This window comes from Lepidothrix coronata, unplaced genomic scaffold, assembly GCF_001604755.1.
Source record: "Lepidothrix coronata isolate B3197 unplaced genomic scaffold, Lepidothrix_coronata-1.0 Scaffold123, whole genome shotgun sequence".
In the NCBI taxonomy this organism is placed as follows: Eukaryota; Metazoa; Chordata; class Aves; order Passeriformes; family Pipridae; genus Lepidothrix; species Lepidothrix coronata.
In genome coordinates, this window is record NW_016690303.1 from 2,564,946 (window position 1) to 2,592,457 (window position 27,512).

At 42.3% G+C, this 27,512-nt stretch overlaps 2 protein-coding genes across 3 annotated transcripts in view; both read right to left on the bottom strand.

The window, feature by feature from the left end:
- Positions 1–13,764, bottom strand: part of PLAGL1 (PLAG1 like zinc finger 1) — a 50,425-nt gene extending 36,661 nt beyond the window's left edge. The window contains exon 1 of one of the 2 annotated variants that reach the window (XM_017825897.1): positions 13,678–13,764. The gene's annotated coding sequence lies outside the window, so the exon portion shown is untranslated. The remainder of the gene's footprint in view (positions 1–13,677) is intronic. The other variant, XM_017825901.1, reaches the window with a different exon arrangement.
- A 3,527-nt stretch (positions 13,765–17,291) lies between these two features.
- Positions 17,292–25,281, bottom strand: RSPH3 (radial spoke 3 homolog). Its single transcript, XM_017825948.1, has 9 exons — positions 25,213–25,281; positions 25,022–25,182; positions 24,759–24,846; positions 23,359–23,500; positions 22,634–22,779; positions 21,859–22,062; positions 20,665–20,827; positions 19,509–19,595; positions 17,292–17,688 (listed from the first exon to the last, which is right to left on the bottom strand). Exons 2-9 carry the CDS (start codon positions 25,141–25,143, stop codon positions 17,426–17,428), a joined length of 1,215 nt encoding a protein of 404 aa, XP_017681437.1. The 5' UTR covers positions 25,144–25,182; positions 25,213–25,281; the 3' UTR covers positions 17,292–17,425.
- Between the last annotated feature and the right edge of the window lie 2,231 nt (positions 25,282–27,512).

The following is a 27,512-nucleotide window of genomic DNA, read 5'->3' on the forward strand; positions in this document are numbered from 1 at the left end:
AAGCAAAGATATGACAGGAAAACCGCACTTAACCTACTTACACTGAGACTAAATCAGGAAGGACTCTCTTCCCCCACTACAGAAATCAGTTGCTGGGGTTTAACTTTCAGCATACCTTATGACTCAGGTTGCATCCATCAGAAGAAAACACACCTTCAAGAGACAACGCATCTATCACAGAGCATTTGCATTCCACTGGTGTCCCTATTTGTGTTCTTTTGGCTACTGCTAGTGCTCGTGGTAGGCTAAATGCATTTCTGCTGACATAGTTTCTCTTCTCCTGAATTTATGAACAGGAAAAAAAAATAATATAGAATAATATAAAAGTAATATAAATACTAGAGAAATTATTTAAGATTTATGGAGTACTAACAGGGAAAAATGAATATGCAGGACTAAATTCTCCATGTAAGGAACCTACGGAGATTTTCTGAAGTTTCTGTTAGTCCCACGTGTGTATCCACATCAGCATTTGGTGAATGCTAAGTACAACTCATCAAACGTGTCCAACAGTGCTATTCTGTGCATTTTTTTATCTTTCCCTTGATTAAGCAAAAATCTTGAGCAGTACAACACAAAAAAGCTTGCGCCCCTGATCCAGAAATCTGCCTCATTAATATTGCAGAAGTTCTTCCTATGTAAGTCTTATTTGTGAATGTAAAAAATAAGGAAAACCCAAAATTATATATGTAACATCTTTCTCTTTAACAAAGGATTATGCAAAGGTAAAAAAATTGTACAAAACCACAAGGCAGACTGTGGATGGACAAAAGTCATAAACTCAAGGATATATTTTCTCTAATGTGTTTACTAAGAATATTTTTTAGACCTTCGTGATAATGTTTTAAATTATGTATACACACACATACACAGGCACTATACAAATATATAAACTGGTCCTGCTGCTGAAGGAAATTTTATAACTATGTACACATCTCTACAGATTAAATGCCTTGGTATGCAAGCACTGTTAGTTGCCAGTAACTTCAAGACATGATCCTATTGACTTTGATAATTTTTGGATCTGTTGGCTCATATTTTGGCAAATCTGTATGTAAAAAAGTCCTGCCTTACCATTCCTTTCACCAACCAATCAATAGTCTAACCTGGTTATGATCCCTTCAACATATAGCATCATCAAATATGGTCCACATATGCACCTAATATATACAAGTCTGTTTTCAGTTTAAAGCAAAACCCCACAATTTTCATTAAAAGTAAATCCATTTTATATCCTATGTTCTGATACCAAAACACAAAGACCAACAAATCCCACTCCATGTTTCTAAGCAAGTTTTTCTTGTTCTGAAATATGGCATTCTCTCTCATCATAGTTTTCCTAGCTTTTATCACTCCATGTTGATCTATTTTGGTCAGCAAAAGACCTATGGCAGAGAAGGCATCAAACACAAGCCTTTGCCCGTCTCCAGTGCCTTGATAATAAGAAATGCTATTAAACAGTATTTCTAAAAAGAGATAGTAACAAAAGGGAGAAAAACTCCTAGGGAATGATACCAAATGGCATCTCATGCCAGCCTGCCTTACTGAGGGCTGCTCTTGTTATTTGGCTTTGCAAAGCACTCAGCATTTTGACTTCGATCCAGCAAAGCAATTCTGCATTTCCCATGTCTTTCCACCACTGACTTGCAGAGAACTATTCGTACATATGAAGACAAATCTACACTTCAAGTTGTTTGGGTCAGGATCAAGGCACCAATCATCTTTCTAGATCCTTGTTTTGTTATGAGAATTGCTTAAAATAAGCTAAAAAAATAAATCTTAAAAGTGTGAGCTTTAGAAAGCCTCAAGACCCAGGAACATTCCTAAAATAATTTGCATTCCACAGCAGCAGGGCAAAACCATTTCCATTTCAATGAGCTTGTGGAGAGGACTCTGGTCTACTGGCTGAAACTCAGGACTGAGCCCTGGCATAAAATAAACACCAAACCCACTTGTACAAGGTCACATGAGAAACCACTTTTTCCTGTTCTCCCTCAATACATTGGCTAAACTCTTTTCATTACTTCAGACCTGCATCCCAACACTCACTTCAAGATAGGTACTTCCACTCCTCTCTGCTGGACAGGGGCTGGTTGGCAGGGAGTTTTCCTGTCCCTTTCCTGCATCATCCTCAAGCAGCTGTCCCCAAAGAGTTCAAAAATGTTTGACAAAAACCTTGGCTTTAACACTTGCTCCTTTCATAAGCTTTATACAAATAAAACACACTAGCAGCCACAAACTTTCCAAAGTGGTGAGCAAAACACACAGTGGAGACAGACGGACAGACAACTTTCACACAGTGCAACAGTCACTCCTGTGACCGGAGAGGGGGAAACACATTTAGCCAGTACTTCAGCAACATCAGTAAATTTCAGGAAATCATAAAAACAGATTTGTCACCTGGAAGCCAACACCTTACCTCACACATCTTGCTTAGTAATCAAAAATCTCCCAGCCTCAGATACTCACGAACTCGCACTTACCTACGGCATCACCCAGGCACATCCTAAGCACTATTGTAATAATGTGATGCAGTATGTAATGTTGCTGCTAAATACTTTTATTCAAATTACTTGGTCAAATTCCACTTCTCAGTTTTGCTCACTCTCACACACATTTAGCAGCTTTAAATTTAAATGCTGTGAAATGACTACTCCATTCAGAAACTTGTAAAGAATTTTTACCTAAAAAAGGATTTCCAGGTCAAGAATATTGGTATTTTTCAGGCATTTTAGATGCAACAGGTAATCTTAATAGTGATTTCAACAGGTTTAGCAGCTTGGCATCTTTAGTTGCTTCAAAAAAGCTGGATGTCTCTATACATAAATTATGTATCAAAACATAATTAATGCTCTTCCACAATGTGCCTCTCTGTTTGTTACCAGTGTCTCGGCTGGAAAAAATGTTTTCCTTTTTCTGTCCACTCCTACAGGCCTCAGAGATTTGCTTAAGCTGTCTGAAGGAAGCAATGATAGCACTAATACATCCTTATAACTCCAAAGCATAAGCAAAGAATTTTCACTAAGAACTTAATATTCAAGGTAGAGAGACAGCAGTAACTAATTTGTTTAATTAAATGGCACAAGCCTTATACTGGATAACAGCTGCCTGTCACATCCCTCCATTTGTTTGCTTCAGTCTGCACACTCAGATTTTCTGCCAACAGCAGCTGGATCTGTCAATGGCAAACTCTGCAGCAATATCATCTATATCCTTTCACTTCTGTTCACACATGAGGACTGGCAGGAGCAGGAATACTGCATGAAAAATGCAACCAACCACTTCATACGGTACAGAGGTAAGGGGCAATTATTAGAACTAATTTACTGAAACTGGCCATCACACTGATTGTCAGGGACTAATTCTGTTGGAACTAAACTGTAACTTTAGGAGTGATTCCTTATTGCATTTGCTGAAAGGGTATGTTAGTTTTAGTGGTTATATTTTCATAGTAGTGCTTAGAATGCCTATGGTGCACAAATCTAAAAATATCCAAATCCTCCAAATACTGTATATATGCCTGATTAATGAAAGTTACACATTCTCAACTACTATTTAGCTGTTTTCTTAGTTCTTCCTTTGGTTATCAAGCCTATGATGACTCCAAAATTCCACAAATTGTGACTTGCAGGTTATTGATGAATAAAAGTAGATATGCAGGCCATTATGCATGAATAAAAGCAGATGCAGACCATTCATATTCAGCACAGTAACCTGTTTCTCAGATAAAGGAGAGATAAAATGTTGCTCCCCACTGTCAACTAAAGATCAGTTGAACCTCTTGTTCTCCTGTACTGACAGCTTGTAACACAGAGTTATAACTGGAGGTCTGGACTGGAAGCCTCCTCAGCAACTATAAGGTATACAAACCTTTTTGGGATTCTATGTCACTTCTTGCACATTACTCAAACAAGAAGCCAAAAAAAATGCAGCATTACACGCACAGTGTTCCTGCTTGTGTAACATTTCAACCTGCACAGCAATGTTGTTCTACCATTTTCTCCAGCAAAACTGAAACTTGAGTAAATTAAAGGACACTGTCTCTTCTCTACGCAAGCTTCTTTTCCTCAGTGAAGGAGAATGCCAAAGGAATTATGAACCAGGATAACAAGGCCAGTGCTGAACAGCCCTGAGGAGACCAGTAAAGGAAGAGTTCAGCCACTACTTCCAGAGAACGAAAAAAACAACTTAAAAATAAGTAACCATTAACTCTCCTATCACTACCAAATAAATAGCTTGAAATATGGTCCACCATGGATTAATGAATGCAAAATGCAGGTAGATATAAAACAGACCCTCTATTTCAGCAGTTCAGCATTTTTATTGTAGTCACTTGTCTGTATGCCAATTTTTCAGACAGCCTTGGAACCCGATTAACATCTAGCAGCAGACGCAAAGAACACTATTTCTTCATTTAAAAGTTATTCTGATATAGAAAAGCTTGTTACAATAATGTAAAAAACCCCAAAAGTTAAGTGATCTCTAACCTCTTAATAAAAGTTCACAAAACGGTCATTTGTCCATATTTCTTCACTCAGTTGAATGACTTCTTCAACTTCAACTCTGATATTTGCAACATCCATTCAGTATGGTTCTGTGAGTTAATGAAAAATAACCCTAAACAACTCAGATGTTTGGCATTTGCACCCCACGTTATCAGAAAGTTGGTTCAATAATTTATAAAAACCTAGATGAATATATTCTGTTAGATGTTTATATGGAATGTGAGGTCTGCAAGTGGAAGAACTTAGGGTTATCTAACACTGTCTGCTATCCAATACTTGGATGGTTTCTGTCAGCAATTACTGAAGTATTTTACTTGTTGCACCATGACATTCTAGTCTCCAACATTTACTACAATCTTAATAAAAAACTAACAGATTTCTAATAAATGATTGCCAACCAGATTCATATCAGGAGAATCCGTATGATTCAAGAGCCAGTGGCTCTGCTGGGACAAACTGAAAGCACAGATCACACTCTCCACAAAGATGCTGTTTGAAGTTGTCCTGTAAACTCCATGGATTCAACTTTTGAAGAATATCCTTGTCAAAATAAATTATATTAAAATGACAATGTAATGCATTTTCAGATTCTGAGACCTAAATATATTACTAGAAGTATGACAGCCACCGTAATACCTAAATAGATGGGCATCAATTTTTGCTATCAGGCTATAATCTAATATTTAAAATTATAACCTGACTATGTGTTTTCCTAAATTAGATGATTATTTAATTAATTTATAAAATAATCAGTGCAAATCACTGACCACAAAGATAATTCAGAGACTTATACAGTCTAAAAAGTCAGTGAATTTGAAAAGTAAAAATTTTTACAGTAATATATCCTGCTAATAGTTTTACAAATCAAAAAAACCCCTCATTCTACATTGTTGTCAACTATTCTGTGAACTGCTTTTTTGATCTGGGTAAAAAACATTTAAAATAATCTTATTTTTATTCTCTATTTTCTATTAGTTAATGAAGTCTATACTAATTTTTGTAATGTATATTATTTTATAATTATTTTATAATGTTGAGATTTTTAATGTTGATAAAAGTGGTATGAAAAACAGCAAAAATCTGATAATTTTCTGTTTTTCTGAACCAAGTCACTTGGATGACTTCTAACATCCTCTTATACACTCTGTAACTCAGTATTTCATCTTTGCTAGAGGTCCAGAAATCTGTAAATATTTGCCTGTATTGGTGCCGAAGCCTGCAATGTTCTGAGATTCAGATTTCAACACTGACAAATTACTGAAATGGTAAGAACAATTTAGAGGAAAAAAAAATCAATTCAAGTCCTATCTTTTCTTTTAGAATAAGATAAAGAGGGAAAACCAATTTACTCTCCTATTTATCCTTGTTTTGTTTTCTTCCTTGTCAATCTCCCTGGTTTGGTCAGGGCAGCCTTTCTTCACTTTATTTAATAAATGCTTGAAAACTAGGATACATTTTCAGTAGCCAAAAACCTCCACATACCTTAGTAGACTCAATGAAAAATCTCTACAGCAAATTCATGCATTAAAAAGGGATATGACTCCTTCTATCACTTAACATTAAGAGTATTTTAGAGAAGAACAGCATGTAAACGTGCACAGGTCAAGTATAGATGATTTCCAAGCCTGAAAATTATTCTTGTCACTGGCAGCTGTTATGTGAGAAGTAATAAGGTCCAGAAGCCTGGGCATGACCAGTGATAAGAATATCATTACGATCCATCTGCAACCGCCAAGAGACACAAAACGCCTCTGCAATCTTTTGTTCTAAGTAAAATTAAAATTCCAAAGCAACAGGTTTTCAAACCAGGACATAGTGCATGTCACCACACAAACACCTCCCCGATCCCCCCAAATGGATTCACATAAGGGCAAGCTGAGAATACCTTTCAGAACTACAGAATTTTAGTATCACAGATTTTATAGTACATATGTTTGCTTTACCTGTGTATTTACCTGCTTTGTGTGGAAAGGAGTGTTAGATTTGTAAAAACAAGTGAGTCATGAACAAGTCAAAATATTTCCAGTAAACCTATTTTTGCCTGAATATGCTAAGTTAACTGAAACCAAAACATTTTGCAGAAATGTATCAGTTTCACTGTCTTGTGATGAATCAGTGCTACAGGCTGTGTTACATTTCACTGAAATTGTTAGTTACAGAATCATGAAGTCACAGAATCAATTGGGTTGGAAAAGACCTTTGAGATCAACAAGTCTAACATGAGTGAACACCACCATGTCAACTAGACCATGGCACTAAGTGCCACATCCAGTCTTTTCTTAAACACCTCCAGGGCCAGTGACTCCACCACCTCCCTGGGCAACCCATTCCAATGACTAATCACCCTTTCTGTGAAGAAATTCTTCCTAATGTCCACCCTAAACCTCCTCTGGTGCAGCTTAAGACTGTGTCCTCTTGTCCTACTGTTAGCTGTCTGGGAGATGAGACCAACCCCCACCTGGCAAAAACCTCCTTTCAGGTAGTTGTAGAGAGTGATGAGGTCTCCCCCAGCCTCCTCTTCCCCAGGCTAAACAATACCAGCTTCCTCAGCCTCTCCTCATAGGACTTGTGCTCCAGACCCTTCATCAGCTATATTGCCCTTTTCTGGACAAGGGGAGTTTCATTCTCCTTCATTTGGGATCTAACAGCTTTCCCACAACTGTAGAAATCCTCACCTTATTTTCATTATTTGCATTAGCATCTACCACTAAAGAGATCACTGATGATCTCTTGATCTCCTTCAAGTGCCTAGCACCACTGGAATAAGGAAGGGCTACCTGGCTGCCACATTTACAAGAAGTAACTGATGCTTCTACTCAGGATACCTCATCTGCTAGTTTTCAAATGTCTCTTTCACTGAAAGAGGGAGGAGTGCATCATAGTGCATTTGGACTCATTCCGGCCAGTAGCCCTGGTCTTTTCTTGGATGAGCCCTTAAAATACAAAAATGTAGTGTTAAAACATAGTGTTTCAGCAGTCAAATCACCTGCCACTGTTTCACTAGGAGAGATATTAAGTCACTTGTTTAATTAATGTGTGTGATTGCTGAGATACCTAAGTGCAGTTGAAGCAGAAAAGCATTATGTTACATCTGCTTAGTTTATCTTAATCACTTTAAAAGGGTTTAACGTTTTTTCCTTACTCGATGAGGTTGGTGAGCCATGTCTCCCAGCATGGGAAAAAAAGAAAAAAAATCAGAAGCCAGAAAGCATCCCAGACCATGTCCCAGAGCATTGCAGAAGGTTGCCTCTCTGCACAGAAAGTTGAGCTGGTTGCTAAGACTAAGTGAAAATTTAATTAAAATAGAACTTATAATGACTAAACAAATCTCTGGGGGTTTTGTACTCTTCCTCCATCTAAGAGTTTCTCTTTTGTTACTTCAATCCAACTTCAGTTATGTTTTTAGTAACTTCTTTCTTTTAGCTAACACTTTCCATCATTTTACTATCTTTCCTTTGCCTTTTGTTCATCACCTCTTTCCACAACTTTGTTCAGCATCACTACTTCTCTTCCTTTCATATTCCTCTTGGTTCTCTGCATGGCATATCTGTGACAATGACTCTAGAGGCAATTCCACCCGGCAATTCCACCTCTTTGCTATGTCTTTAACATGTGTATCACTGGCCCTTTCACTGCTTACTATTACACTTGGTGTCTTCTTTGGGTGTCAACCTGTTAAGGCACTGTCAAAACAGAATTTTCATGCCATGTAAACCACTTTTATAGATTGTTTATTGCCCAGTCTTGCAGCGCTTTTATTGTAATCTTCTAAAAAGCCATATTGATTCTAAAGTTACTTATTTCTGTAGGACAGGACAAACCAAGCTGTTGATCACATTATACAGGCTGTGGTAATTGAAATAACATTCCAGCTAAAGTAAACCAACAAAATTGCAGTGACAGTTTATGACCAAAAGAATCACATGGGACTCTTGGTATTGCATTTCTCTCTAAAAGATACACGACACTCTTGCAGAAGATATCCTTGCTTATCCTCAAGAGTTCCTCAACACCATTTGCAGCAACAGGCAGAATGACTGACTGAAGGAGCAAAGTTTAATATTACTCAATGCACTACATTTGCTTGCTATTGTATAAGTTAGCACAGGTTAGATATGCTATACTAGTATTTTCCTAAGTGCACTCTACCAGCTGCTATTCTGCATTTGCTGCCAATGTGTTTTCTGCTACAGTTCTTCAGACGATCATTTGATGATCTAAGTTTGACAAGGAACAGTGCCTCTCAACAGGATAAACCCAGCAAATTTACTAATCTGTGGATGAATCTTGCCATTCTGGAGTGACTAGAGCTCCTAAAGTGGCAGCACACGACCCTCCAACACAGTTAGCATCACTGTGAAGGCAAGCATGGTGCCATCTGTGCAACGAACACGGTGAGAAGTTCCACAAGGTATGTCTGGATCATGTAGGTCATCTGCAACACCCCTCAGCACACAGAGCTGTTATTTAGCACTGAGACACCTCTAAGTGCAACACGCAGGTCTGGGCAGCCACCAACTGAACTACCTTAAGTATGAGCACAGGAGCTTCCCCATCAGGACCCCCACTGTCCCATGTAAGGCAAAAGAAACAGTAGCACTCAAGAGACCCAAGAGATGAATGCTCTCCTATTATATCCCAACATACAAAAGAGACAATTCCCCTGCTCCTCTCCAGGATACACAGAAAATAGGCAATGAAGAAGCATCCTCCTAGGACAGACTCTTTTCCATCTCCCTCAGAGCAGGGGAGGAGAAGACAGAGGAGACAACAACTGGGACAGGGAATCCTACATTACACAGAGGACTGTCTCCCAGCAGTTGGACTGGGATGAACATCAGCACTTACTCTCTGATCCCTGTGGGTCAGACAGCTGGAATGTCTTTTTCCCCATTACTTAATCATTGGAGAGGCAGGACTAGGTGCCACTCAGCAGACCGTGGTAGTATTCCTGAGATACTCCTTATATCTTCCTTTATACTCCTAAGGTAAGAATAACAAGATGAAATGCACGCAGTTCTTCTACACAGCTACTTTTTCAGGCTTTTCACTGATACTAACAAGAACTACAGTTTTCATTTATATTTATCTTCAAGAATTTGCTAGATGAATCTTTCTATACTTAAAAGCCGAGGCCCTCCAGAGGAAAAAATTACAACAAACAAAAATGTTTTGTTACCAACCCGGCACAACTGAGCTTAATTTAAACTCTTTTATGACCCACCACAAGGACTAGAAATGCATGCTTTTCTGTGCTTTATTCCAACTGCAGTTTTTTGGGGTTTAAGCAAGGGAATATATAGTGTCAGTTTTCAGGGATGCAATCTGAAAAATGACGAAATCTGAAAAAACACTGTGAGGTAATCAGTGTGATCAAGTTATCTCTCCAACTCATTAGAACTAAAAATCAGTGCCTTATGGTACAATCTCTATTGTATCATGATTCCATCTTGCAATGATGAGTAGCTAATACTATTTGGGAAGCTTAAATTTTGCTATCTCAAGTTGTTTGTGAAACTGTTTCTCCTAAAATAGTGCTCTAAATGTAGGAAGGAGAAAGATAAAAACAGATCTACTCTGTCCTCTAAGACAGAACTAGTTTACAAAGGCATCCTTGATCCTGATTTAGCACTGCAACTCATACCATTGTACAAAAGATCAATCAGGACAAGCAGAAAAAGAAAGAAAAAAGAGGAAATATAAGACGCATACAGACAGTAAAGTCCACTGGAAAGAACTGTCACTTCTATATTGTCATGTTGGAGACATCTGAAACCCAAAACACACTTTCACATCAAACTGCAAATAGCCCACATACAGAAGAATGCAGTGGAAGACAGAGATAAGTCAGCAAAAAAGTAAAGCTAGAAGCAAAATATTTATTTGATTATCCTCAGGATATGTGCAGGATTACATTTTATGATCAACTTTCAAGACTTTCCCATATAGAATTCAAGTCAACTGACCTTCTTTCTGTCCTAACTCTTGTTATTTCCTGCTAGTTATCACAAAATAGCAGTATCCTTGGCATCATTTAAAGAGATTTCCTACTTCTTTCCACACACGCAAGAGAAGAACAAACAGTTTCTTCTGGGTTTAGTGACAATTAAATGATGTGACCGCTTGTACGGTGGCACGGGCTTAAGTAGAAGTGTGTGACTGCTGTTCCCTTGGTGCTTGAAGCAGTCTTGTTTGCTTCCCGCTTATCTTTGAAAGCAGGAACATCTTAAAATAAAAGCGCAGCAGGGCCAGTAGGGAACTAGCTGGCAATACTCTAGTTTTGAAAACATCTTGTGTGTGGGATTGCTCTTACTGAAGAGGACTAGTTAGATTTGTAAAGTCAGGTGAAATTTATAACACCAGCACTGACTGTCTTAAGTACAGTGCACGTATGGGCAGGGTGGGGGTTGATGTTTTTTGGGTTTTAATCATCAGTCAAGAAATTAGGAGTCTGAGGGAGAAGGACAGCAGCTCAGGTCCCAGGCATGCAACACACTGTAGATTAAACGTATCTCAATAGTCATGGGGAGGGGAATTATCTTACGATGTTTACTTTCCACCAAGCCCTGGCAGAAGGGCAGACAGAGAGGGAATACATGCATGTGCTCACAGAGCTTCACAACAAGGAGATTCTCTCTGCAGAGAAAATTACAGAATTGAAAGGAAATAAAAGTTATTGTCTTTAGTTAGAGAGCATCAATCTGTGACCTGCAAGTGTCCAGGTTAAAAGAAAGTCTACTCACAAGTAATGCAGTCAAAATGGTTTAACTCTTCATTTTTATCTTTGAAAAACTGAGCAATTTTAAATAAACTTGAAGATGTCAAATTAAGACTTCAACCTGGTTAAATTCAGAGAATAAACTAGATGATTAAATGGCCCTTTTCAAGAAATAATTATTTATTTTCCTATGTTTATGTACCTTCTTCTATCCAACTCTCCAAACCTCCCACTACTGTTCTCACTCTGATGCACAGGTCCAGAGGAACTGGTACAGTCCTTCTAATGTTATTTCTACCTTTTATTCCCACTCTAACACAAATAATCCTATTATCAGTTTTTAGCATCTGCATGATCAGAACGATCAGGCCCTATTTCCATGTCAGAGCACTGAACAATTCAAAATGAGGTTAGGCAGTTCTACTACTCCAGGATCTATACCCACTCCCATTAGGTTTGCAAATGAGATTTTGACTGCTTTGACTTACAATTCAGGGCAAGTAAGTGCACACTAATGGTGGAAAATATACTGCACATACAATGGCACCACAGCAGCAAACATGCACAGTATCGAGTAATAGTCACACAATTTGTCACTGATCCTCTCACTGTACCTGTACCTCTGTCTAGCACAGGTTCCACCCACAGCCACCTGCCCCCCACAGCCCCATTTTGTCTCACACAGGATGATCACTCCCTATGCACAGAAGCAGAGCAGTGCTCTGTGCGCTGCTTCTTCAGACCAACAACAGGGACAGGAAGGACTGGTGAAGGGAAATTCCCAGTGACACCATCTTTATTCCTTCTCAGTGAAGGGTCAGAGCACAACAGAAATGCTGCACATTACAGGTTCAGTGGTGTACTGCAGATTGCGCGACAAAAAAAGAGATGCTCTTGCTGGAGAAGCTGCCAAGTCAGGATGGGACTGATTGACAGTTTGTGCTGCTGTACATGATTAAGTATCTGAGACTTAGACAGATTTTCTGCTAAGCACTGGGACAACCAATAATAAGTTGCACATGCTGATGTTAATTTTACAACTGCAATACCAAGATGTGAGTGCTCAGATTGGGAACCTCTTCCTCATCCTGTCAGAGCCAGATTTGCTGATCTTCCGGTAATAATGCCAAGCACATCCTCTCCTACTGCTTCTTGGAAAGCAAACATCTGTATCATTTGTATTTATTCAAGAAGATTCTCATCATCAAGGTGATATGCATAATCCTACATGTTGAACAAAGTAGCCACAAATACATATGTAGATATATGATGTACCCAAAAACATAGCTTGGATTCTGTCCTACACAGTCTTTTATAAATTAAAAATATGAGCTGAGGTGGGAAGATGATGTTTAAATTCACATTTTAAAGACAGTTACTACTTTGTGCTCTTCTTCATCAACTACTTCAAATACATTCTAAAAAAACAGTTAGCCTTACTGGCCCTCCTTTGTAAGGAAAAATATACTTGTTATGCTCAAGTCAGACATGGAAAGCAACAGCCCTCAGAAAAGAGTTTGGGTGTACCAAATTCACCTTTCTATTAAATGAACTGTCATTTGACTAAGGGACACAGACTCTTAACAGGGAAATAAAAAACAACTGAACGTTAAATTTTAACCAAGTTACGTACTTTAAGGAAAAAAAACCCAAACAAATCATATAATGTGGTAAATCCCTCTTCCTCACAGAAAACAAAACAAAACAAAAGTCGTGTGTCCCGTAGGAGTCAATGACAGCTCAAGGCTCGACCTCAGTAAGCTGTCAGCCTGCTGAAGAGAGATGAAAACCTGATGCAAACCGTTCTGCGGCTGCTTCTGTCGGCGGGGATTTTGATGAAGGCGTCGACACTCGTGTGCGAGCGGCGGGTGCACCTTTGGGCCCGCAGATGTTTTCCCACGCGGCAACAAACCTCCTGGACCACGACCCTAGTCTCTCGTCACGGGGGTGCCACGGCCAGACGCGGATCACAGCACCTCCCGCTGCCCCACGCTCTGCCTTGAGAGCCCCGTCAGGGGCTGGAGAGCGGCGCGAAAGAAAGATGGATAGGTGTCCGTCGTCCCCCCCGCACCAGTCCCCGGTCCTGCGGCCTTTCAGAGCCCGGACGCAAGAGGGGCCGGGGCGGGCGCGGGCCAGGCGCCCGTCCCGGGGCTCCGGTGCGCGGCGCTGCGGGCGGACAAGCCTGCGCGGCGGCCGGGGCGTGGGGAAAGCCGAAGGGGGAGAAGCGGAAAATAAGTAAGTAAAGACGAAACTCTCCTCCTGAAGAGGGACACATTGCGGCACAGTTCGCTCTCCTGCGGCGGTAGGCGGCCCGCCCGGTCCGACACCCCCGGTGCTCGGCGCCCGTCCGCCGGCGCCCCGCCCGGAGCGCGTCCCCCGCTTCCCGAGCGCCCCGGCCCCGCTGCGAGGCGGCGGAGCGCCCCCAGCCCGGCCCCGCTCGCCAGTCCCGCTCACCTCATGGCCCAGCTCCGCGGGCGCCGCCCGCTCCCCCAGCGCCGGGCCGGGGAGCGCAGCGGCAGCAGCTCCCCCCGTGCCCGCGGCGGTGTCCGGCCCCGGGAGGCGGCTGGCGGCGGGGCGGCGGCGGGCGGGGCGGGGGAGGGCCGGGCCGAGGGGCGGCCGCGCCGCGTCCCCTCCCCGCTCCGCCCCTGCGGGGCAGCGCGGGCCGTGGGGACGAGCACCGAGCGGAGCGCGGAGGCGAGTCCGGGTCCGAGATGGCCGGAGCGCTCCTTCGGCGGCGGCGGGGCTCCCGGGAAACTTGATGGAAACGGACTGTAAGTACCGCGGCTGTCCGGCCGCCGATATCGCCTCTGCTGTGGCCGCACGCAGTTATCCGTACTTGTGAGGATCTACACAACCCACCACCTGCGCTGGTGGTGGTTATTTACTTCCCAGGAAGGCACCTCACAGCATTAAGAATGTCCTGCACACACGTACTGGTTTTGCTTCCTTCGCTTGAGGTTCTGTTGCAGATCCGCATCCCAGCAGGCTGAGGAGCACGGGAAGGCAGCATGTGGACATCCCCTGAAGCAAACGGTGGCTGTTTCTTCCTGTCCTACTGCAGGTCATCCCTGGGGAGATGCTTCCACCTTCTCCATAACCACCATTTCAGTACTGGGAAACCATGATCAGATCCAGCTGAGCCTTCTCTTCTCCAGGCTGAACACAGCTAGTTCCTTCAGTCTTGCTTCCTATGGCAAGTTCACATTTAAACATCTCTGTGGCCCTCCATCTGAACCCCTCCAATTTTTCAGTGCCTCTTTTGAACTGGGGAAGACCACAGCTGGGGTCAGTCCTCCAGAAATAGATCCACAAGGGCCAAATAGAGTGGAATAATGGCATCCCTTGATCTCCTGGATATGGTCTTCCTTCCCCCCCCCCCGGTTTAAAGTAGATATCATTTCAATTTCCAAAGCATGATTGAATCACAATTGCTGTTAAGTCAAAATCCACTGTTAGGTCGTTTTTAACAGCATGTGTTGTCTCCATAGTGGCTGCAAGATCCAGCTAGGACTCTCACAGATAAAAGTAATCTATTGGGGCAGTTGCAAACATTTTACCAGCCTCTCAGCCAGACTTTTTGTCAGAAATCATGAACCCCATGGCAGTCAGCAGCATGGGATATGCCACTACCAGAGTTGCTACAGTTCACTGTTAAATTTATTAACTTAAACTGCCAGTGACAATACATATGTGCTAATATTATCATATGTTAATAACCAAGGCCTGGGCAACTCGAGAGTGCCCAGTGTCTGTGGTGCAGCTGAGGAGGAGAAGTAAGGCAACATAAGGCAGTTTATAATTATAATGATACTGCAATCAAGCAGCATAACAGCTAGACCACTGAAATGTACTCTGGGCCATAGCTTCTGGTTTGTACTAGTAAAGAAACCCTGGCAAAGAGAAACCACACTGAAATAGTTTCATTATTTCACTATGATAGATACTTTTATACTGGTCTAAAGATGTCTCCTGCAGGAGTGCAGGACAGGACTCCGTGGCTGTGTGAACACCACTGGGCTGTTGCTGTATATTTCTGTTGTTAATATAGCTTCCTCAGGCTCCTGAGAGTGTAGACATTAAAAATGGATAAAATAAGGTTCATGTTTAACACATGCATATAAGCAAGCAAACAAACACTTTCACAGATGTATTCTTTTTATTCATTCTCTTTGCAGCATTTTGAAACCCATGATTTCTGCCAGCAGCAAACATGTTGTGAACTTTACTCTCACCAGAAAGCTCTCAGTCTGTCAGTGTGCAGTGGAGAAATGCGGAGAGTCCAATGGTCCCAAAGTGGTCCATCAGTATCAAAAAGATTCCCAGACTGAATGAGGGTCAGGCAGTAAGTCTCAATGACTTCCCAAGTGGATGTTTAAGTAAACAAGGAGCTAAACTGCTGGGCTGGTTGTTGAAGTAATGCTTTGGCTTTTCGCAGAGAAATCAATAGATGCAAATCACATGGATACAGCCATATAGTAATCATCTGCTTTTAATAAAACACACAAAGATAGGAAGCGCACACACTTCTGTTTGAGGCATTTACTGACAGGCACCCAGCCTGGGCATGACCAGAAGAGGTACCACCTCAACTCTTCTGCTACAAGTGGTCCTTTGGACACAGTGCAAAGCCATGAACTTCATGTCTGGTTTCTGGGAGAAAGCACTCGGAAGTCTGCATTCTGGGTCCAGCACTCAGATGTGTTAGGAGTTGCTTATCTAGTTGCTTACTGTCTGAAAAGATGGCTGAATATAGGCAGGGAAATGTACTTTTTCTTCAATCTCATTCAAAGGACAGACTGAAACAGCTCTGCTGAACTTTTTGAAAGGGTTCAGATCAACCCTAGGGCTGAGACATGGCATGGAAAACTGAGCAGCTGCAGTTAAAAAGCCCTGAAACCCACAACACTCAGAGAAGGCAAGGCTGGATGGGTCTTTGAGCAATCTGATCTAATGAAAGATGTGTCTGCCTATGACGGGGTGGGTTGTTGGATTAGGTGATCTTTAAGGCCCCTTCCAACCCAAATGATTCTATGATCTAGAGTAGACTTCATTGGGTGGCTCAAGTGTTGGCTCCTCATGTTATAAATGAGTGGATTTTGCAAAAGGCCGATGCCTTTGGGGTTTAGCAGAGGAGGGAAGTCCAGAAGAGTGTCACTAGTGCAGGGTGTGCAATAGGTGATATCAGTAGTGTCTTTCTACCCGTTTCTACAGCTCGATTGCTGTGGGCTGTTCTGCCCTCTAGTGCCTGCAGCGACAGCTCCCTCTCTCTTCTCTCGGTTCCCCCTGTGCGTGCAGCACACGCACACCCAGGAGCTGCAGACCCCTGTGCCCCCCCCCTTGCCACTCTGGGTGCAGAGCTGGCCACCCTTCGGCCTTACCTGCCTGCCGAGGACAGCTCCTGCTGGGGACACTGACCCAGCAAGGAAACGGTGTTGCTGCAATGTAGCACAGATGTACTTTTGTGAGGTGGACTGTCCCACTTGAGGAGTTGGCCTGTGAACCGACAGATACGCTAGGAAGTGCAGGCACATTTTGTCAGTCACGTCTGGTACCATTTCCAGTAAACCATCAGGAAAGGACGATTACAAAGAAAACCGAGACTGGACTTAGGATGTGGCTCCAGCCCCTCACCTGGGTTCCAGGAGTCAGGGACTTAATGAGGATTTTGTACTGGCAGAAATTCCTAGTGGAACTCTTTGAACTTGAAAAGCTTGAGGAACAACTGCTTTTGCTCTATTACCTGCTGAGATGCCCATTCAAGTTTGTGAGGAAAGACTAATATGAGTGAAAAGCAATTTTTCTAACTGCTGTAGTAGCAACATTTCAAAATAGGGAAAGTAAGGAAATTTTGTTCCAAGAACATTACCAAAGCACTTGCAAATGTTATTATGATGCTCTCAATGTCCTCAAACACAGGGTGTGGGACAGCAGTATTTTTCAACAGTAAATCTCACAGTTTTTTGATGTATTGGATTGTGTAGAAGGGGATAGTATTTCCCAGTCATTCATTGCACTAGTAACTTATCTCGATTTTTACAGCCTGTAATCAACAATGCCACATATGGAAAACATGTTTTAATGCTTTACTGTTGCTTAGGTTCCTCTTTCAGCATGGGTACGGCACGATACTTGTAAATAGAGAGGAATTAATTTCTTCTTTCTGAGCCATTCATCGCCATTTACTTGATGACTTGCCCGTTTGTTACTCAGTTTCCAAATCCTGTGTTCCTGCTTGATCTGATTCTTCCAGCTGGGAAGAGATGGGATCTGAAGGCTGTTCCTCAGCAACAGGTTGGTCAGTCTCTTCTTTCTCTGTGACTGGTTGGTCAGCAGCATCTGCCTCACCAGACACCTGGGGTGCTGCATCTGGTGGCCTGGGCTCTTCAGCAAGTGCTTCTGTCTGAGCAGGCAGAGGCTGACAGCTAAATGCATCTAGGCGTTTTTCAACCACTGTACGAATCAAGGCTGAAACAGAAAGCCACCATTAACAAACATGGAGGAAAACCCCTATAATTTAACATTTTTTATATATTACTGACCTGTAACTTCTTAAACAGGGAAAGAACCCTGACGTAACACTAAAAATGAAAGAATATTTAAGTGAGACAAAACCATCCCTGCTGCTGTAGCTAAATGATTGGTTTACACTCAATGCAGTGATTTGAAAAGGGTGTAATATTAGAAATTTTTGTTGATTTCCTCACATTTGCTTCTCACTCACAGAGCAGGTCACCCCATCAGGAACAAGGACTAGCCAGGTTACACATAAGGTGATGTTTTGGGCAGTCTTCATTCAAATAGGTTAAAAATGGATCCTTAGAGACTTTTCCCCTGTTTCTGCTTAAGAGGGGAAAGAAGCCATGAACTGTCTCAGCTGAGGCTGTGTTTGCCTCTACAAAATTTGGGGGATATTCCTTTTGCAGAGATGATGTTTACTCAACAGTGGGTAACTGGGTAAAAGTCAGGAAATACAGAGGGTAAATAGCAAAATGGGCTGCTGACATTACTTATTGGCCTGTGCCAAGTGCTCTGTATATCTCAGAACTGGAGCAAGACTATGATATCTAGTTAAACAATTAAACAGATTTAACAGGAATATGATAGATGTTCTCATCAATAGTGTATCCTGCAGCAACATTATCCTAAGGATGTTTTAATTCAGTAGTCATATACAATATATTTTTTATTAAAAGAAATTTCCTTCCCCTCCTGAAGAGCTATTTGAAGAAGTGATCCTTGAATGTACATACTGCCACATATATCAGGATAAAATACCTAACAGATCAGCTGTAATTGTCCAAATCATACTATATCTTAACAAATAAAATTCAGGGTCCCAGTTAAACTGAAAATAAACCCAAAGGAAGCAAACACAATTTTAATTAAAATTCAAAATCCCAGCAAGACGAAAACTATAGGAATGAGGAAGATGTAATGCAAGTGTAAAAAGTGGTTTGATCTAGGAGCACTCCAGTGGATACACATACATCATAATTTTGTGATTCTACACAAGAGAGAGTTCAGATTGTTCAGGTGTTTCTAACTACAGCCTCTGAAGACCGAATAATAAAAGAACCCAAATACTTAGCTTGAACTAGCCCCAAAAAAAGACTGATATTTCAATCTATTTCAAAAGCAAGGACAAGATTATTGACTATAGCAGGAGGTAAGCCCTTGCTTTGATGAAAAATGTTGGTCACCTCACTTCTCAGTCAATCATGGCCTATGACTATCCTCCTTTCATGTAGGAGTGCTGGGAGCTTACACAAATCAATTAAGAGACTTTCATGGTATACATGTGGCAGTACACCGGATGGGCTTTTCTGTTCCCACTGGCATAATCAGGCACACTACAGAGAACATAACAACAATGGTAGCTGTGTAACACAAAGGAAGTAGAAGCTTTATAGCAGAAAAAAAGAATTGTGTTCTTTAACCATTTTCTTCCTGACACATGTTGTATCTCCCAGCATTAACACATCTCAAACAGTATAAAGCCAGGAGAGAGTGAACAGTGCAGCATGACTGACACTCCTATTATTTCAGATGAAAATCAGTTACCTAGTTGTATGTAGTAGTAGTTTTCCAACATTAAAACATTTTAATATAGTTAAAAAAAAAACCCAAAAAACCCTAAACACAAAGGTACTTGGAGTTCTTGCTAAAATGACACCTCCTGCCTTAATCCACAGTGATGATGTAAATGTGATATTTGTTCTAACCAGGAAAAAAGCAATAAAGAACCTCAAGCAGCCCAGATTACATTACAGGATTTGCTAACTTACAGTCAAGCATTGTCCTCCCCAGAACCTTCTTCTGTAGTGTTTCTTCCACTTCTGACATCAGCCATGGAAGGAATTTTGTCTCAATATCTGTAAGAATTTAGCAGGAAGAAAGAAAGAGAAAATGCCATTTTATTAAGGATGACTGACAGGACTTGGGGGCTGTTTTTTACTTGCTGCAACAATTAAGGGATGAACCCCCCTGCCAGAAAACACCTGATTGTAAGAGTCAGATAAAATCTCTTGAGTGTTGTTTGGTTTCTTATCTCCAGCCTCTCTTACTGAGGTTCATCATTATGGACTCTGACCAGAGTCCTCTCAACTGCAGTGATTTTCAAAGAGGTCTGGCACCCTTGAAGGGCTAGCACAGTTGAGATATACAGTCATGTTCTCATGAGATCCAAATAACTATCCTGAACAAGTCAGGAGAATAACATTTCCTGCCTTGCTTTCAAAGACATTTGGCGTGTGGTCTGCTGAAAGCATTTGTTCCCTCTGACTAAAGAGCTCTTGCTTACCCATGTACTTCTCAAATCATACTCTTTGTATGCTGTGGTCCCAAAGCCTGCCCTGGTTGCAAAATACACTCAGTTTCTGCATTAACCCCATGACTTATTCTGGAGAGAGTGTAGCTGTTCCCAAGCCGTGGTCTGCGCCCATGTGGAGCCTGGTGAAGTGGGGTGCAGCAAGGTAGCCCATAAGAAATGCTGGTGATTCTAAAGGCTTGGAGATCACTGATGTACAGGTCCAAAATTATTTTCAGGGCCTAATTCTAATTGACTAATTTCTCCCTTGCTCTGATAATCATTAAAAAATATTCAGAATGACATACTGATTTCTTTGTCTGTTCTATCAAAACATATTTACTTCAATTTGGATATCTCTCTCTCTACTGTAACAATCCTAACCACTCATTTATATCTCTCCAATTCCAAAGCAGATCTTTTCACTGTCACACTGTCAGCTCTTGCTTATTCTTGACTACTTGTACAGATGACCAATAATATTTGTTTGTGTTAAAACTATGAATTCAGCCACAAATGTAAATTAATAAAGTCTTATGACATTATTCTAAATAATAGAAGGATATGCTATGTTTTATGGTTGTTTTGAGCTTTATATTACTTAGTTCATATATTTTTAAAAAACAAATACAAACCTCTTTCTATAGGGTCATAAAAAAATCCACTGTCATAAAGATTGCTGAAGACTGAGGGAATAAGGTCAGCCAGGTAACGCTTAGCAAATGCCCGAGCTGCAATTTTCTCCGTGGTCTCTTTCTGCTTCCGCAGCTTTTCCAAGTGCTCGAGTCTGCGACGTTCCTGTCAAGGTAATTATGCATGTGAAACTTAGAGGCCTTTAGCTGTTACTCCTTTGATCTAGACTTTGAAGAATTATCACAGTGCAAGTCTCTTAAATTGCAAAGATAATCAAAACTGCAGATAATCATAGTCTCTACCTGGTATTTGCAGCCTCTGCCTTTCACAAAAACTCCTCATATGAAAGAGTGCTTCAAAGCAAGCTTGTACTCAATCTATGAAGTATTAAAATGCCCAAAAATTACAGAGAAACACATTTCTGTGTTCTGCGGTCCACCTTTTCTGATTTTGGGAAGTCTGTAAAATAAGGGCTTCACAGCTGGCCAAATGAAACCCTTCTCTGATGCCTTAGTATACATTGATCTCATGCCTTCTTACTTTATTATTGCAGATCAAGCTGATCATTGGCCTTAGAATGAGATGAAGTTGGATAGTGTTTCCTGAACTTTTCATCTTTCCAATATTCTATCCTATTTGATGATTAAAAAGATTAAAACTCAAATTGGTCCAGGAAAACATTAAAAACCCCAATTATATAAGACTGATGAATAGTAAGACTTGCCTTTTCTGTTTATTCTTATTTACTAAATATTAATAATATAGCATAATACTTGGAGATCTTGAGATGTACGTGTGCACATAGAGCATGCATTGGGTGTGAAAGTCTAGGAGGTGTCTCTCTTACTTTTGAGCACTCTGACTATTAATTTAGCAGTTATTATAATGAAAAGATTTAAGAAACAGCTGAACCAGGTACAGAATAAAAAGCTGTTGGTCTGGTCTCTTGATCAGATGTCCAAGTATACCAGGTCACTCAAGCGTGACTGCTCCAAATAAACACAACAGTATGATGGTGGTGTATGAGAGCACGTGGCAGAGTGCAGCTCACCAAAATGCTAGGAGGAATATCAAAGTTAACAGTGCCCTTTGGGGTATATCCAGCTTATCTCACAGCTTGTCATTCAGTACTGGAAATGTTTTTCTCCCTTCTGATGAGCATTCAGACTGTTTTGCTGTTAGGCAGGAAGTCCTACCTTCTCCTCTCTGATACGCCTGTCCTGCTCTTCCAGGCGCTGTAATTCAGCAAACTCTGCGTTACGCAGCTCTATAAAGGCACGCTGATGTGCCCGCAGCTGGGCCAGCTCTTCTTCCTCCATGACTTCCAGCAAAGCCTGCTCAACTGTTTTCCCAATCAGCACTTCCAGGATTGGCTTAACTTCAATGTCAAAGTCAAACAACTGAGGATAAGAATCACGGAAACAGAGATAAATGTCCCTTCATCACAACTGCTCTTAACAAGTATTGGCAAGGAGAACAGGAGGCTGAACAAAGCCCTTGTGCTGAAGGCAGGCCAGAGAAGTGCAGGTGGGGCCAGTGTCAGCTGAGGCAGAAAGAAGCATGAGTGCAGCTGGAGGTAAGTGATGAGTGGACTGGAGTGAGATACACACATCCTACCACAGCCACTGTTGGGACTGCCAGGGACAAGCTGAGCATTCACTTGGACCCTGTTTCTATGTTCCCCACCTGTTCTTGAGCTGGACACATTTTACAGAAGAGCGCATTTCTCAGCACTGTAATTCTTAGCTGAAAGCAGCGGAACCAGTGCATATGGAGAAGTATCTTTCTTAATTTTGCACCTAACCTCAAAGCAGACATTGGAGAGTTGGGTTGGGTTTTGGTTTTTGGTTTTTTTTGCATGTTCTGTGAGGATTAGTTCCTTTCTGTTTCTACTTCAATTTTGCATCAGAAATGTGTTTTGCATGGGAGACATACTTCAACAGCACTTTGTGGACTGACTTTGCTTCATACCTCTCCTTCTTCTATTTGTGTGGCTATATCTTTTCCCGTTTTGGCTGGTATGAAGAGTGGAGTAGGTGGTCTGTCCAAAAATTCATCTGTTTGACACTCTCCATCAACCTCTACTATACGATCACAAATCTCTTCCAGATACAGTTCTAGAAACAAAAGCACATTGAATACTCAAAGCTGGATTCTTTTTATTTTAACTCTAAACTATTTTGATGACTCTACACTGTGAATTATATCCAAAGAGTCAAATAAAATGTCTTATATAGAGTTAAAAAAAAAAAAAGGCAGCTCAACTTAAAACATAGATCAGTTTGCTGCATAGGCCATCTGATGCTATGCTCCCTGTAATGTCAGGTGCACTTCATGGAAGTGATCCCCAAAAAGGGTAGTTCACTTGAAGCAAAATTTTTTAAACCTCTCAATTTTGAGCATATATGAAACTTCTCTGATGATCCTGGAAAAGGAAAGAATAAATAAAGAAGTCTTGACTAGTGTTCAAGAATGTACACTGAAAACTGCAAAATAGACCTTCTGGGGAAATGTCACTAATTAGACAAGTTTATAAAGGGTTATAATGGAAAGGATTATAGAACCTCTGATTCTAGCATTCTATGATTTTAAGCTTATCCCTGTGTGATTCTACCAACTTCATCATCAGCTTAGCAAGTGAATATAGATCAGCAAGCTTTATTTTCAGATGCATAAAAAAAAAAAAAGCCTTTTACCTGTTTGCACATGAACATGCTCTCTGCCTTCCACAGGCTCTGGTGTTCCTGGTCGAATTGACTCTTTTGCACGCTTTCTTGCCAGTGCTCTTTTCTGTGCACCCTTCTGCTTTTGAACCTCAGGGGGATTGGGTTGGGTACTCTGAGCAGGGGTGAGGAAGGAAAAAAACCACAAAACTGTGTACTTGAAAATGATATTTCATTCTTTCTACAGGAAACTGAAGATTGCTGTTTGATTTGACTGCCAGCAATCTAGCATTTTGGATTTACTTTTCTGGGTCCTGACTCTAAATTTTTGGTTGACTTAAAGACTGTAGGGCATGAAACTAATAAAATAGGCTAGCTGCCTACAGGCACATACTAATGGCATCTCACAGTAAGAGCATCCATTTGTTATTTGAAAGTGAATATATGTTTTTTCTGACAAGTGAGTTTTCAAATTTTGAGATGTCAAATGGACTTAAGTCCAATTATCATGTTATGAACACAGTTGTTTGCTAGATAAAAATTACAGGACCAATTACTGCTGATGAAACAAAAGAAACTTATACTACCTTTTAAATTCAGTACTCTGCTTATGGATTGAAATGAACATCAGTTTTGAACTTCTTAAACAAAACTTACACGAAATTCACTCTAAGAAACAGATACTGAACAACACAAGTTATTTACATGAAGTAGCTTTTAAAAATACAGACTGCTTTAAATTTGTATATGATCAAATTATCTATGTTGAAATATTCTCTGAAAATAAAGTATTACATTTGGATGGGGTTCTGAGAAACCGGAACCAGTGGAAGATCTCCCTGCCCATGGCAGGGAGTTGGAACCAGATGATCTTTAAGGTCCCTTCCAACCCAAACCATTCTAAGGTTCTATGACTTACTACTATATCAGGGTAAACAAAATACTTTTGCCTCCTCACAAGTAGCTTTTGCATACTGCTGGTCCATTTAGCTCTGCTTCTATGCTAGGATAAGCCAAAGTCTACCCCAAGACTCAATTTCCCAGGAGCTGCAATTCTCCCTGATGACACCTTGCATATGATCACAGATTATGCACTGATGACTTGTGCTTAGGATCATTACAGATGATCCTAGAAAGAAATGGAGAGGCAAAAAAAGGAATCACGTACTTAATAGGGGGAAAACAATAAATGAGAACTACAGAAGTTCATGTGTAACTAAGTGCTTTAAAGAAGAGCTGGAAACAGACACACGCTAGTTTAACTGTGACTATGTGAAACATTTTAAGTAAAATTACAGCTTCAGTAGTTAAAATTATAAATGAAGAACAGCTTTCCTGGCCTACCTACCTATGACTTTCCAACAAAGCTGTAGCATGATCCACATTAAAAAAACAAAACAAAACAAAACAAAAAGAAAAGGAAAAACACATACCTGCGGCAGGAGGCGAATGGCTAAAGCGGGTCCCCGCGCCACTCTGGGGTCGCGCATGATGTTGCCGTAGCACACCGGCTGCTTCTCCCTGCGAGCAGCACAGACAGCGCCGGCTGCAGCACCGCACACCGCCCGGAGCGGCTCCGACCGGCTGCAGCGGGCAGCTCCCCCCGAGACACGGGAAGAAGGGCTTCCCGGGAAGGGCGGCGAGGGAGCCGGGATGAGGGGAAAGGCGCGGAGGGCGCGGGGGCAGCGGCACTCACGGCTCGGCGGCGTCGGGCGGCGCTCGGTACTTGGGGCGGGCGAGCAGGGAGCGGGGCTGGCTGCTGTAGCTGTAGGGCAGCGCAGGGGCCACCGTCAGCTCCGACGGTCGGGCGGGCAGCATGGTGGGCTCTGTCCGGCAGCCGTCAGGCGGTGCGGGGCGATGCGGGGCGGTGCGGGGCGATGCGGGGCGGTGCGGGGCGATGGACCGCCGCTCGGATCGGGGCGGGGCGGAGCGGGCCGCGAGGGAGCTGTAACGGCGTCCGTCTCCTGGGCAACGCGCGGCGCATGCGCGGAGGAGGCGGCGGCGGGGCCGTTCACAGACCCACAGAACGGCTTGGGTTGGAAGGGACTTTAAAGATGGTCCAGTTCCATCCCCCCACCATGGGCAGGGACACCTTCCACTAGACCAGGTTGCTCAGAGCCCCATCCAGCTTAGCCTTGAACACTTCCAGGGCTGGGGCATGTACAGCTTCTCTGGGCAACCTGTTCCAGTGCCTCACCACCCTCGCAGCAAGCCATTTCTTTCTAATAGCTAACCTAAACCTACTCTCTTTCAGTTTGAAGCCATTCCCCCTTGCCCTGTCACTACATGCCCTTGTAAAAAGCCCCTCTCCAGCTGTCCCTGCAGGAACTGGCAGGCCGCAATTAAGTCACCCTTTGCTGTGCGCGGGTGTGGCTCCGGCGGGCGCCGGTTCGTGCCGTCCCCTCTCACGGGCGTGTTCCTGCCAGGAAGAACCAAACCCTCAGGAGGGTTAAGGAGGACGTGCCGGCCCACCAGGCACTGGGAAAGCACCACCGTAACCCATAAAGGGCCCCAGCGCTGCGGGGCCTCCCCTGGCCGAGGTAATGAGGGAGTTGAACCGCGAGGTGTCACCGTCGTGCTGGTGTTGCTGGACAAGCTCCTCAGGGACTCTGCGCTTTCCGGGGAAACTGGCGGTGACCTAACTTGATCTGCAGTGGCATTGGGGTGCAAAGATTGGCTGGGGGGGTCGCGAAAACCTGTTGGATGGCGTACTGGTGGCTTAGGTACTGATGTAAAAGTACCGGCTCGAACAGCTGCACTCCAAATTTTGCGTTTTCCACACAAGTAGGGGATTTGGATACTGTAAAGGTGTTGTATGATGGGAGATAAGAGTGTGAGGTGCGTCCTCAGTATGCCACCCCATCCATGGTGAGCTGCACTCCTTTTCAGGGCAAATCATGAGGACGTATTTTCAGATTATGTGAAAATTTTCCTTTAAGAGAAACATAAAAGCAATGAAGGGTTACTGATAAAGTGATAGCCTTCTTTTTCAACCTTTGTGGTTAGTGATATGCCTTGATCGCTTTAGCAAGATAGAGTATATAAAACAGCCCATGACTTTTGTTTCTGAAACCTTTGGTTTAAATGTAATTCACGTGTGCAATTCTGTTTATTTCATCTCAGTTATGTTAGTGCTGCAGATGTCTGTGTTCCACCACAGCCCTGAGTAGACAGTCGCAAACAAGAGAATTACAGATAGAAGAGTGTACTTCATAGGGGGCCTGGAAGGCATGAAAGAAGCTGTAGAACAGGAGAAACTTTTTAAAAAAACAAGTTAAAATCTCTACCCTAAACAAAAAAAACAACCCTACCAAAAAAAGCCAAGTGTGGGAGGCAAAGGAAAAGAAGGAATGTTTCTGTAATTCATTAATGGGCAGCTTGCAGAGTCAATACAGGAATGGGAGTTGTGTTGACTAGACTCTTGTTAGCTGGGTGGTAGGACAGAAGGATATCCTGCAGGAGTACTGTTCAGGTATCACTGGGGTAAGAGGGGAGAGCAGTCCTTCAGTATTTGTTTGTGTCTGGACAAGCAAAGTTAATGATAAGCATCTCAGTTGAGCCAAGCCAGAGAACTGTGGCCCTTGAATTTGGCCAGAACCAAAGCAAGCCTTTGATTTTGGAGACCTGACTCATATTTCCTTGAGTTTGGCTGTACAGCTAACTATACTGCTTTTAGACTGGGGACTTGAAATCCGGGTAGACCTTTCCAGGATTGTTAGGGATTTGGTGTTTCTATTCAAATACAAAACAGCTGCAGCATAGCCTTAAAAAACATCTGTCTATACAGATCCGATAAGGAATGGAGCGTGCTTGCTGAACAAACCAAGAAATTTGGCTGGAATGAACTGGGTAGGGAGACAATGCGAAGAGGGCCCGTAACCAGGAGGAGCGAGGAGCAAGGACCAGTGGAGCAAGGATTCCTGTGGTGCTGACTGTTACCTATTGCCCACAAGTCTTGTGATGATGAAGGTGTTGCATCACAAGTTCATGTTGTTAAGCTGGCCCCAGCCTGGTACCTCACCTTTTGGGTGAATTTCTAATCCACCTAATAAGTGCACTGGTTGAATGGCAGCAACTCTCCTCCTCAGGTCTGTGAAACACTGTTAACTCCTCAGTTACCAGTCTACTGCAAAAGCATTGTATCGTTTCGGAGGGACGAAGGTCTCTGACTTGCAGGTTAGCAGAAC

What these genes read in the sequence shown, in the direction of transcription:
- RSPH3 (XM_017825948.1), bottom strand. Translation starts at nt 25,143, where the DNA reads ATGCTGCCCGCCCGACCGTCGGAGCTGACGGTGGCCCCTGCGCTGCCC. An exon ending in CCATTCGCCTCCTGCCGCAG is followed by an intron (nt 23,501 to 24,758) that starts GTATGTGTTTTT and finishes ACCCCTGCTCAG; the next exon opens with AGTACCCAACCCAATCCCCC. An exon ending in GGCGTATCAGAGAGGAGAAG is followed by an intron (nt 20,828 to 21,858) that starts GTAGGACTTCCT and finishes TTACCTTGACAG; the next exon opens with GAACGTCGCAGACTCGAGCA.